The following is a 12,587-nucleotide window of genomic DNA, read 5'->3' as shown; positions in this document are numbered from 1 at the left end:
CTGTAACATTGCTCAGCTGGGTTGTCTTTTATCCTCTTGTTCAACATTTCTCAGTGTGTCATGAAGTTCACTCACAGCTGGTTGTTCACCCATTTTTCCTGTTAGTGGCTGAAAGTGGTTCAAAAGACCCTTCCGGGATTCTCTTCTCCTGCTTCATCCCGCTGTGGCATCTGTCATACTCTTAGCTCTTGCAGTTCCATCGCTCTGTCTAAAAATCTTCATCTTCTTTTATTCCTTGAGTGTGGACATTTGCTGCTCTAGTGCTCTCACTGTTTCCTCTAGCAGGGCTACTAGCTTGCCCTTCTAGCACATGTGGGCCAGGTTGACCTCAGGCAGGAAAACAAATACAGCACACAACGCACATCACCGCAACTGCAGAGTCTTCTTGGTCCTTTCTGCCCCCTTTTTGATTCTGGCTTGCTGGGCCTGTTATAGCGACCGGCGCTTCCCCCTGTCTTCACTGAAGGTTAACATCACTGTCCTACCAGCAAATGGGTGGGTGTTACAAGGAAGAAAACTAAGGGGGTAAATGGGTTTGGCTCTGCCTCTTCTTCCACTTCTACTCCGCCACCAACCTTCTGTTTGCTCTCTGTTTGCTCACTCTGGCTATTCGCTCCCTGGGAGCTTGGCTGGTTGTATCCCAGAGGCCCTAGACCAGCTGGGACAGCTTCCTCCAATCTGCTCAGCTAGGAGTCAGGAACCAGAAAAATCGATTCCTTGGTTTTTTGGTTTTTTTCACTGTTTGTTTCCCCGTCCTAGGACATTGTTTGTGGCTTCAAGGGAAGGTCAGTGGCCTCCCCTCTTCTCTATGATCCATATCCAGAGACATACACCCCTGCCTGCTGTCATGTTGATGGTAAGCCCTTGTTTCTGTATAGCATCCACATTTTATTCAGCAGCTCCTTTAGAGCAGCCTTCCCCAAGTAGGTGCCTTCCAGATGTGTGGGACTGCAACTCCCAGAATCCCACAGGAGGGCTCCCATTTGGGCAAGGGTAGTTTTGCAAGTCAATGTATTATAGCTTATATTTTGGTGGGGTGATGGTGGTTGTATTGACCTGGATTAGCTGAGGAATGGTAGCACACACTTCTCTTCATTAAATGAGGCTGTGATCCTATTAACACTTACCTGGTTGTAAGTTTATTGGGACTTACTTCTGAGTAGATAAGCACGCGATTGTGCCTTAAACACACCGAATAGAATTCAAACACAAAAGCTCAGTAGTGTAAAAACAACTTATGAATGGTTTATAAAACTTTATTAAAATAAAATAATATTTTATGCTGGCTTCTGGCTGATGGGGGTTGCAGTCCAACACATGCAGAGAGCAATGAGTCAGGGGAGGGCTGGGAATGGTCTACACCAGTGCTGGCGAACCTTTTAGAGACCAAATGTATGTATATCCTTGGCAGCACACTGAGTGGCCATGTGAAAGCTTGGCCACTCGGCGGCTAATGAGGCTAATGAGCGAAAGCGGGCCCATGATGTCATCACCTGGCGCCGCTACTCCTTTCCGAGCATGCGCATGGCCCCTCTGTGCGCTGTTATCCGATGCTCGGCTGCTGGGGCGATGCTGGGGCGACTTGGCTCGCGTGCCGACAGAGGGGGCTCTGTGTGCCCATTGTGGTATGCGTGCCATAGGTTCGCCACCACCAGCCTAGCCCTACCCTGGTGCACTCCCCTAGCCCTAATATAGGGGCAAAATACCATTGAAAATAGGATGGTTTTGAAAAAGCCTCCCTTGAGTAGCTCTTTCTGCACAGCTCATCATTTCTGCCCATTCTAAAAACATTCCAACCATCAGATTCCGACCAGGACACCTCATTTTTCTAACCCTAACCCTACCCTGATACACACCCCTAACCCTACAATAGGGCGAAAGTTCCATTGAAAAGAGGCCGATTTTGAAAAAGCCTTCCTTGAGTAGCCTTTTCTGCACAGCTCAACGTTTGTGCCCATTCTAAACACATTCCAGCCATCAAAAGCATACCAGGACACCTCGTTTTGCTAACCCTAACCCATTGATGGTGAACCTTTTAGAGACCGAGTGCCCAATCTACAACCCAAAACTCACTCATTTATTGCAAAGTGCCAACGTTGCATTAAAAGCTAAAAACTGAGGCTTTAGTTTAGAAAAAGCAACTCACAGCCCATCCAAGCAAATATATATATATCCTTGGCAATGCTCCGACTGGACATGTGAAAGCTCAGACAAGCTGCAGCTAATGAGTTGCGGCTTGTGGCATCATTGCCTGCCACCACTGCTCCTTTCTGAGCATGCGCATGGCCCCTGTGTGTGCTGTTATCCGATGCTCGGCTGCTGGGGCGATGCTGGGGCGACTTGGCTCCAACAGAGAGAGCGCTGTGTGCCCACTGCAGCACACGTGCCATAGGTTTGCCACCACTGATCTACACTGCCCATCAAATTATGGATGATGACTTGTAATTACTTCTGCCTGGTTTATTTCCTAAAACATGATGTCAGGTGTTATGGCAAAAGTGAAGAGGAAGTAAAACCATGAACAGATCAAGGAACAGAGTGGGTTAGAAGGGGCTCCCGGGTCATCTAGTCTCACCCCCAGCTCCAGCCAGCTCCGCTCATGAGTAGATGTTGCTCCAAATAATGCATCAGCCACAGGCTTCTTCCACTGGGTGACCTTCGGCTGTGTTGCACTGCAGCTGCCAGTGTTCCTAGCTAGCACGGCCGTTGGCTGGGGATGACTGGACTTCTAGTCCAACATGTTTGAAGGCACCAGGCTAAGGAGTGCTTTGCAAGACGCAATAAAATAGAGGATTTATACTTCTTGGAAAATTCTTGTAGAAGAAACATGGGTCTTTTCCAACTCTTTTTTAAGGTTTCGATCAGAGGAGGGTCTCAAAGGGTGATTATAGTGTAGTGGAAAAAGCGGTCTGTCAGCTGGAATATGTGGGACTGCATCATGAAGCAATTTCATTGTTGCATCCTTCAGTTCCCTTTGGTCACAGCCATGATTTGCGTGGGGGATCTCTACCACCTACTGAACTTTTTCAGCTTCTCCCGGTGGCTCTTCATAGGGCTAGCCACCCTTGGGCTTATCGTTCACCGCTGTCGTCATCCTGAGATGAGGAGCCCATTCCAGGTAAGGGCTTGTTAGTGTGATTTCTCCCATGATGGGCACTATTTCTTCCTTTGTCTCTGGACCCATTTCTGCATGCTGGTCATTAAGAACAGTTCTGAAGAGCTGCACTATGAGCCAAGCGTGTTAACTTGGGGCGTTGGGTGGAGGAAGGCTGAACTGAGGCAGCCGTTTGGAATGCTCACCCTGGTACAGGTACCGTTGCAAGCCAGGCTGCCTTTGATTATGGTGAGTGGCAGGTGTGCATGCATGTGGATATGTGCAGTTACTGCCCCCTTGTGGTCACAGACCACAATACCCAATTTCCAAGCATTTAAAACTTTAGAAACATTCTTGCTTGGATCACCCACCCAGCCTTTTCTTCTTAAGGCTTTTGTATAGATTTAGTAGGGTGAGTGTTTCCAGATGAGACTTATAGAACCATCAGCATACCTCATTTACTGAATTTAATGTGTGTCCAGATGTTATTGTTTTCTCCCACTTGTATCTTCCCACTTCTTCTGTTATTTTTCTTAATATGAAAAATCTGGTAAGGTAAAAAGGAAAGAGAGGAGAGGGGAAGGAGACCCCACTTGCCCAGAACCAGCCACCTAAGCGTTCTGCAGGGCAGCAAGAGTGCAGAAGTGACAAGGAGTGTGAGCAGAGTCCAAAATTCAGGCAGTTGTGCTGATTGGCATCATCCTTTTGGTTCACTTCCACCTGGAACAGGTCTTCTAAAAAGCCGGTGGCTCTTAATTGCCCATTCTAGGCCCAGCCTCCACAAATATTTGCTTTTCAGCAAGGAACCATATAGTACTGCTGGGAAAATCCATTCCTCTCTCCCAGCTACTCTGGGGTTTGTAGGCATGCTTGGAAGGAAGAGTGGGTGTCAGATGGAGCCAATATTCCTGCTGATCAAAAGGTGTCAGTGCCTGAGCCCTGAGCCCTGACTCCGCTACACCACTGCATCCAGCTATGACCTGTGTAATCTGGCTCTCCCCTCTGTCTAGGTTCCTCTCTTCATTCCAGTTTCCTTTACGATCATCTGCCTTTTCACTGTGGGGATGTCTTTCTACTCAGACCCGATCAACATCAGCATCGGATGTGCCATTGTTTTAAGTGGCTTTCCAGTTTACTATTTGCTCTTCAATGGGTCAATACCAAATTGTTGCCGTACCACATTCTGTGAGTAGAATTTGGATAATTTTGGTGTTTGGATCCAGCACAGTATCCTTGAAATCCCTGCATAGCTAAAGGAACTCTGGGTGTTGAAATCCCAACCATTAAGACAGCATCGAGGAAGGCAGCGGTGCAGGCTGCGGGGGTGGGGGGGGTCCAGGGGAAAGGGGTGCTGCCATGTTGGGTTGGAGTTGGCCCCTGGGTCTGAGCTTCTGCACTCCTGCTTCAGTGTTCGTTTGAGTCAAACGCAATGTATAAATCCAAAGTAGCCAATGAATGGTTCTTGGTCTGGGTCCAGTCCTTGTCCCCAGTTTGATCTGTAAGGTGCAAAGATTATTCTTTCTCTCCCTTTCTCTGTATGTATGTGTGCATGCATGTGAGAGAGAGAGAGAGAGAGACAGAGATCGAACACTTTAATGCTAATATTGCTCTTTAAAAAAAATGGAATGTGATGTTGAACCTTTCATATAACTGCTCCCTGACTATGAAATGCTTGCTGTTTGGGCTGACTTCGTATAGAGCTCAGATCTCAGCTCTACAGGAAAATCAACAGTAGGAGCAGCAGTTTAACAGCCTTATGCAGAAAAGTTCAAGAGCTCACTCAGTGCTGCTATTGGGACTTTTTTCCCTTGCTTTTTAAAAGATGTGACCCCCCCCCCCCCCACTCCCGGAGTGCTCTGGTCCTGATTGGAATTGGGACTGTGTATGTTTGCACAGGAGGAAAGGAATCTAGCATGTGTCACTTCACCATCCGGAATTAGAAAAACACTTAGTTTGTCCCTGAGACTTTGGAGAGGCATTTCAACTGTTTAGAAGAAAGAAGGATGGTATGAAAACTAGGGAACATTCAAACAAGCAGATATGGGGGCTGGGAAGCAGCCGGGCCAAGGGCAAGGGGGAATGACCATCCAGCAAACTTCTGAAGGCTGGATTGGCCTGAGATTCAGTGCTCCTGTATCAACACAAGTATAAACACAATACTCTAAAACTGAGCAGCAGGGATGCATAAAGCTGTGGATGAAGGCAAGCAAGTAATACTCGTTTTACAGGTGAGGGCCAGTGAATTCAACAGATACACAATTAACACAAGACTAGCTATGGTAGACCTCTTCTAAGATTTAATTTATGGGCAATTTTATTTATTTTATTTAATATATTTTTACCCCGTCTTATATGAAAATTGTCCTAGGATGGCTTACAATAATTAAAACAATAAATAAACAAAGCAATAAATGAACAACATTCAGAGCACCAACAAAAACAAAATGCAACTGTTGATATTAGTTTTACTTGTGGCTGTTAAGGAAGGTCTTGTTGATCCATTGCAAAGCCCCAGAGGTCAACCAGAAGATCTGAGTAGACCTTCTCCTGGCCATGTTTTCACACTCTGTAGGCTTTTAACCACTGGGGGTGTGGGGACACAGGATTCTTTTCAAAGGACAGCTTTATGGTTTGTGTTTTTGCCCTCTGTCAATACCACTAAATAGTATAATTGATACCATATGAACTCGTTCTTATTTGCGCTTGTGTCTTTGTCTTTCTGCAGATTATCTTACCTTGAAGCTTCAGATTCTCTTGAAGGTGGTGCAGCAAGAGATCAGGACTTACTGAGGAGCACAACACGGGGAGAGCGCTCCCTTAGCCCGAAGCTCCGATTTTGCAAGGATTTGATGCTTAGCTTACATTTAATGTCACACTTAGGACACCACTGCGTTGGAGCTGTCTGCTTCCAGTGTGATGCTTCAACACTGAATGGACAGCACAGGCAACACAAAGGGAAGCTTGTGCCGAGTCACACCTTGGCCTGTACTAGGACTTAGCACCTACCAGTTCAGCCCCAACACCGCCACGCAGGGGGACCTGGACGCATCCAGTCCCTGAAGCAAGACTCATACAGATGCATCTGCATCCATCCTTAAACACAGGCTATGGAAAGTCAATCATTATTTGTACATTTGAAGCAAAGCTGTTATTAGCCATGGCGTGCAGGCTCATTTTTAAAATTTGTTTGACCTTAGAGGAATGGCTGTTCTTTGCCAGTGATGGTTTTGATGTGCTCCAGGCTGTGCCCTAGAAAAGCCAAACAAAGCCCTTAAAAGACATGTGTGCATTTCGGTGTGATTGTCATGAACACTGGATGGTGCCATGATGAGGTCCCCTACAACCCGAACCCCCACAAATGTCCAGTAATTTTGAAGGATTTGATTTTTTAAAAATATCCTTTGTGTGTGAAATAATGGATGAGTATTTATCAACGTGATCCTGCAACTTTTACAGTATCAGTCTAGGGCAAACATTTCCTTTGGGTGAAATTGACTACACCAGAGGTAGCTTTGCAGCACGGTCCAGCCAATTTCATTCCCCCTTTGAGGTTCGTGGTGCTGCAGAATATTTGGAGGGCTGTCCAAGTCTGTGGAACTGCAGAATATTTGGAGTAAATTTGGGATGTATTGGTCCCGTGACCTGAACCAGTGGGTTCAAGTTACAGAACAAAAAAGTGGCATTTAGACTGAAGAACAGGATGTACTTTTCAATGGTACGAACTGTTAGGCAGTAGAATGGACTGCCCCTGAAGGTAGAAGACTCCTCTTCATTAGAGATTTCTAAGAGTAGACTGGAAGGCCACCCACCAACAGTAGTGTAGTAGTAGTTTTCCTGAACTTGCAAGAAGCTCAACTATAGATGCCCTTTTGGATTTCTATATAGCCAAAGTGGCTATAATCTAGCAAAACAATGTAAACTCAAAAAGGGGTAACAGGTGCAGAGATCTGTTCTATCTGCAGAAGTAATCCTTATTCCAATAGTGGAACTGTCTTCTCTGAATGCTTTGTAAGCTGAGCACAGTGTAATTCAAATATATAGATTAAATTCTGACAGTAGCAATCATTCAGCAACATGATGCAACTTGAGGGCCATGAACGGAATCCATAGGCCCATTCCCTTCTATGCTGGGCTCCAGGAAAGCTCTAAAGACCCACCTGTTTTCTCTGGCCTTCCCACAGTGTTTTGGGTTGCTGCTTGTATTGGACATTTCTTTTTGTATTGATTTTATTGGTAACCTCTGCATTTTATTGATGTTTATTGAATATGTACTTACTGATTTTTATTACCTCCAGTTTGTATGGTTTTTATCATGGATGCTACCTAGAGAGGGTTCCACCCTGACTGTAGTCTAAAGTAATTGTAAATAAATTTTTAAAAAATGAAACAGAGGAGAGAAATAGAATGTGCTGTTGCATGTTGTTTTCAGCAAGCATCTCTGCGCTTTAAAATATTATTGTAGGTGTGCGATCTCTCCATCCCCCACCCCATTTTATAAATTCCATTGTGTTCAGAGAGGGGAGGTTAATTTTTCCTCTTCCACCGCTCTTCTAATCAATCACCCTGTTGCTGTGCTCGTTGGTAGCCCTAGCAGGGAAGCCTCCACTGAGGGTGCGGGAAGGTTTCCCTCTTGGGGCTGCCTTTTTGAACATCAGCACCTCCCTAGATCCGGAAGCCACACTTATACAACAATGCCATTACAGGAGAAGACAGATGAGGTGGTGGCAGGGTTTGTGTCTTAGCATGTAACACACTGTACCAGGCTAAAATGTGGTGCTTACACCCCAAAGAGACTTGAATCTTGGAGCCCAGCTGGGGAAGCCCATGCTAGCTCGTCCTAATTTTATATTAATCCAGTTTTTGAAGTTTTATTTCAGTTGAAAGATTGTAAAATCTTGAGGTTAGTTTTCGTTATGAACATAATCAAAAAGTAATCAAAATTCTTATCTTCCTTCCATTCTCACCTTCTTGTGAGTTCCCCCCTCCACCTTGTCCAAGCCAAAAATACTTGTCCTTGTGAAAAGGGGAAGATGTAACAACTGGCAGAGGGCAGGCCCTTCCAGGAAGAAAAGGCTCCACAAGAGATCATTTCTGGCCAGGAATCCTTCAACCTCTAGCCAGTTCAGTGCTGCCTAGACTTGGCGGGGTGGACGGCGGGTCATCGGAGGCAGAGCAAAACCGGGGGAATGATGTGCTCAAAGCAACACAGACACCTTTCTTAAACCACAGCAAAGGATGGCAAATGGAAGACTGCTGGCTTTTAGGTGGCTAAGGTGTCAGTTCTGGGAATACAGATAGAGGACAGCAAATCAGGAATACTTAGGAGATGGCATGGCTTCTCTCCATTACTCCTGGAATTGTCATCCAGCAAGTTTGGGTTACATCCTCTGCTAGAGATCAGGTGACTCTCCCCTCCATGATTTGAACCATGATTCTCCAGAGAGAGGAACCTGCTTCACTCTTGCTGTAGATGCCTCATTTAAGAACTGGCAGCTCTTGGGGGGGGGGGGGGGGGAGCCACCCTTTGTAACGTTGGTAATGTTTGCATGATTCCTGCGATTAAGTGGGCAGTCCCTGCTCCAAGTGAGACGGGAAAAGGTTAACGTGCATGTGTTTGAGTCAGAGACAGCTGACTATCCCAGTTAATTATCCAGCAGAAAAGATATGCAAGAGGAGGTGGAGATTTTAACTCAGAAGAGCACGGAGTAGTTAGATAGGAAGTAGTTCAGGGTGAAGTGAAGATTTGCTGGATTCTTTTTTCTATTCCTCCGTAAAGTTTTGTCTCATGGAGAACAAAACAAGACAGGATTTTAATTAGGATTTCTTTGTTGAGAACTTTTTTTTCCACTTCTGTAGATTCTTCTCATTCTTAACCATCCCTCTGTCTCAAATCATACCCAACCGGGACTCAGCTGGTTGGTTTTATGGGCTATGTGTAAGGCTTAATAGCAACAGAATTATTTCACGCAAGAGGAAGAAATCCCCCATGCTATTTTCATATGATAATCGCTGAGGAATTCTCTAAAAAGTAGCACAGGTGAGTGAATAAAATGGAACTGTCTTTTCTTTTACAACATTTGTTGACACCTGGATCTTGCTTTGCTGATGAGAGATACTGGAGAGAAAATCTGGGGTGTCTGTATGGAAATCATATGCTGTTTTCTCTATTATTTGATGGGTGTCTGCAATTTCAAAGTTGCTTCTTGGTTGGACATTCACCACCTCCTTCCCAAAGGTTATTTCCAAGAGAGTTGGAGAGCTGAATGGGTGAAGGGCTATAGAAATATGGCTGTTGGGTGTTTGGCTACGTTCCGGTGCAGGTGATGTGCAGATTAACCTCACTGGATGTTTCCTCATAAGAAGCTGCCTTCAGAGAGTGGTCCCTCTGATCTAATGTTGTGCCGATGTGCCAGTATTTCCAAGAGGAACCTTTCCCAGTCCTACCTGGAAGTAACCGAGCTAGAACCTGGGACTAGATGATGCAAAGAGGGTACTCCACCCCAGGCAGAAGCTCTCCCCTCTTTGCTCAGCTCTCCTCTCCAGCTGTGTTCGGGGAGTGCTCACCAAAAGCACCAGTCCTCCTCAGGGGATGTGCATGTCAGGACTTGTTAGCAGAACAGGGGATGTGCAGCTCTCCGAAGGCCTTTGAACACAGGCCTGCAGCAGGGTCTCTGCTGGGGGAGCAGGGGAGGGCTGGGGCTGTGTCACACTCTGTCTCACTCTGCTGGGATTCAGCTGGGGGTCCCTGCTTCCCCGAGACCCAATTAGCACAGACTTAGTTGGGTTTTTCCAAAAGTGCCCATGCTCACTGTGGCTCCCTTCTGTGTGTGCCTACAGTCCACCTTCTTGTTCTGAGGCCAGTTAGGGATGGCCATCTTTGCTATGCCCACCACTTGGTTAGGCCAACAGTACCCCTAACTGTTATGTGGGCCTTTGAAAGAATCCCGGCTTCTGAATCTGGGGAGAGGAAAGTATGGCCTTCTAGATGTTGCTAGGCTGCAACTCCCATCAGCCCCAGTCTGCATTGCCAATGGTAAGGGAGGATAGGGCTGTATTCCAAGCTCTGGTGATCCACACATTCCAGAGGGTGCTTAAACTCTACTCAAATATATACTGCATCTAAGTGAGATCTGCAAACAGTGTAGATGACTCTCTCTTCTGCATTTCAGCCCCTCCATTTCCATTCTCTGCCCCAAACATTGTCCCTGCCTTGCAACACTCAGTTGGCGTTCTGGCCGCTGAGCAGGCCACACCCCCACTGGGCCCTTTGAGGGGTTCTCCTTTTAGTGGCTCCCACCACAGAGAGAGAGAGAGAGAGAGAGAGAGAGAGAGAGAGAGAGAGAGAGAGTTCCAAAGTTCCCACAAGCCTGCTGTTACTTCCCATGTTTGCGTGTGTGTGTGGGGTGTTATTTTGGCTGTATACACAACCCACTGGAATACCTCTCTGAACTTTGGTGTTACATCCTTTTGCTTTCTGCTGTAGAGCAGAATATTCTGCCTTGAAAAGCAAACTTGGTTACTAAGTGGTCCCCACTTGAAGCCATTTGCAAAGCAAGGTTGTTAGTGAGGATTTAGCAGAAACTGAAAGCTGTTTGAGAAAGAGGCAAAGTCTGAAAGTGCTTGCTGCAAAGGGAGCAAAGGCCTTTAATCCATGACTGAACCGTCTGAGGCAGGCATATTTTCCTGGACTGCGTACATTTCCTAGAACCTTAATGTATGCTGATACACGCAAAGCAAGTTTAAAATCGAAACACTTCATTACAACAACAAAACAAAGGATGGTTCTTTGTCTCTCCTCCCTGGTTGATAGGATTGGATCCAGGCTTAGAGATATTTGGAGGTTATTCACTGAAATGAATGGAACTTGTTTGTTGTACAGAAGTCCTGATTTCAATGGGTCTGCTTTAAGTAAAACCAAGTCTAGATCCAAACCATTGCTTGGGTTCAGACAATATAATAATCTGAGTATAGATTGAATGCTGAACTGTGGGATATTGTTGAAAATATGGGTTATCGTGTTGTCTGAACCCAGCTAAGATAACAAACTATGGTGAGTAGCCCGCAGTGCAGAACCCAACAACAAACCAGGGCTTTTCTTCATGAGTTGTTCATGTTTAGCAAGACATGGCTTGCCAGCACTGCTGGGTTCAGACCATATGATAAGTCATATTTGAACAATAACCCTAGTTCAATCGCAAGCCACACCCAGCCCTTGAGTGTGGATTGCTGTGTTCTTAAACCCAGTCATTGTCCCACAGTTGGCATTCCTTGGGTTTGGTCATGCCAAGCCCTTGTTCTTCTGTTTGGTGCTCAGTTATCCCACCTGGATTAAAACCAAGTAAAAGGGGTGCTTTCCAAACTCTAAACACAGCAGATTGGGGTGCTTGATGTCTATGGAACAGATAGGAAAAGACATCCGTGGCCTCCCATCCCTTCCATAGCATCCACAATTGTTCCAAATGCTATTTGAAATGGTCTGAAGAAGGTAATGACACTTTGCAAGAAAGTTTGTAGATCTGGTTTTGTTTTGTTTAGAATTTGTCCATTGAGGTTGCCCTCTAACCAAAGAAATGGGCTGCACTTGCCTCTGTGCCTTTAGTGGGCACTTTTATTGCTTAAATCAGCAGCTGACACTGACAATAACGCAGAGATTAACATCACTTCCGAAAGGCACAAACTAACATTACTTCCTACTTCCTATTATCAATATTACATTACATTTATACCCTGCCTTTCTTCCTTTGAAAGGAGCCCAAAGCAGATTTCAAGGTTCTCCTCTTCTCCATGTTATCCTGACAACAACAGCCCTGTGAGGTAGGTTGGACTGAGAGTCTGTGATTGGCCCAGAATCATCCAGTGAGCTTCATGGCTGAATGGGAATGAGAACCTAGATCTGCCAAGCCCCAGCCCCTGAACCAGAACGCCACTTTCCTGGCTGGAAGGCGTGGGGCTTTTTCCCTGTGTAAACGTGTGCAGAACTGAACCTGGAGTGAATGGATGTTAAAGGAGAGTTCCACAGCCAGCAAATTATCTTTCATGTCCTGTCACCTTTTTCTCAGTCTTTTCTACTCAGATGATACAAAGATTGGCTTCATGATGCATTTTAAGTAGACAATTTTCTCCTTGTCTATATGAGGCAGTCTTCTGTCTGGAATATTTCTAAACTTCGTCTTCTTGCCCAATAAAAATCCAAGTTTGAGGCAGGAGTTCGCACAATAAAAGACTCCTTTGCAGGCATCCATAAAAATCATACATATTCAAGGCCACCAAAATTGCTGAACAAGCTGGGCATGTCCTTACTGCAAGAACTCCTTTTTGTCTCCAGAGAAAAGAGTCCTTTGTATGTGATCATTTCCTTGGAGAGACGCCCTTGAGACCGCATTTGCTATGACAGCGGAGGAGCTCTCACCCTGCAATTGGGACGTGGCTGCTGCATCCCTGAACGTGCCATCCATAATCTTCTCGCAGTTTCTCCAGCTCTGCAACCTCAGCT

At 45.8% G+C, this 12,587-nt stretch overlaps 1 protein-coding gene across 2 annotated transcripts in view; it reads left to right on the top strand.

Moving 5' to 3' along the window:
• Nucleotides 1-7,481, top strand: part of LOC123028951 (cystine/glutamate transporter-like) — a 34,390-nt gene extending 26,909 nt beyond the window's left edge. For both annotated transcript variants that reach the window (XM_044441317.1, XM_044441318.1), the window contains 4 exons: nucleotides 760-856; nucleotides 2,969-3,118; nucleotides 4,105-4,279; nucleotides 5,820-7,481. In XM_044441317.1, coding sequence (XP_044297252.1) covers nucleotides 760-856; nucleotides 2,969-3,118; nucleotides 4,105-4,279; nucleotides 5,820-5,884 — 487 coding nt within the window. In that variant the 3' untranslated portion in view covers nucleotides 5,885-7,481. The remainder of the gene's footprint in view (nucleotides 1-759; nucleotides 857-2,968; nucleotides 3,119-4,104; nucleotides 4,280-5,819) is intronic.
• Nucleotides 7,482-12,587: the final 5,106 nt, after the last annotated feature.

Source organism: Varanus komodoensis, unplaced genomic scaffold, assembly GCF_004798865.1.
Source record: "Varanus komodoensis strain SLA01 unplaced genomic scaffold, ASM479886v1 scaffold39, whole genome shotgun sequence".
NCBI lineage: Eukaryota > Metazoa > Chordata > Lepidosauria > Squamata > Varanidae > Varanus > Varanus komodoensis.
Note: the sequence above shows the minus strand (reverse complement) of the source record. Positions and strands in the feature narration are given on the sequence as shown.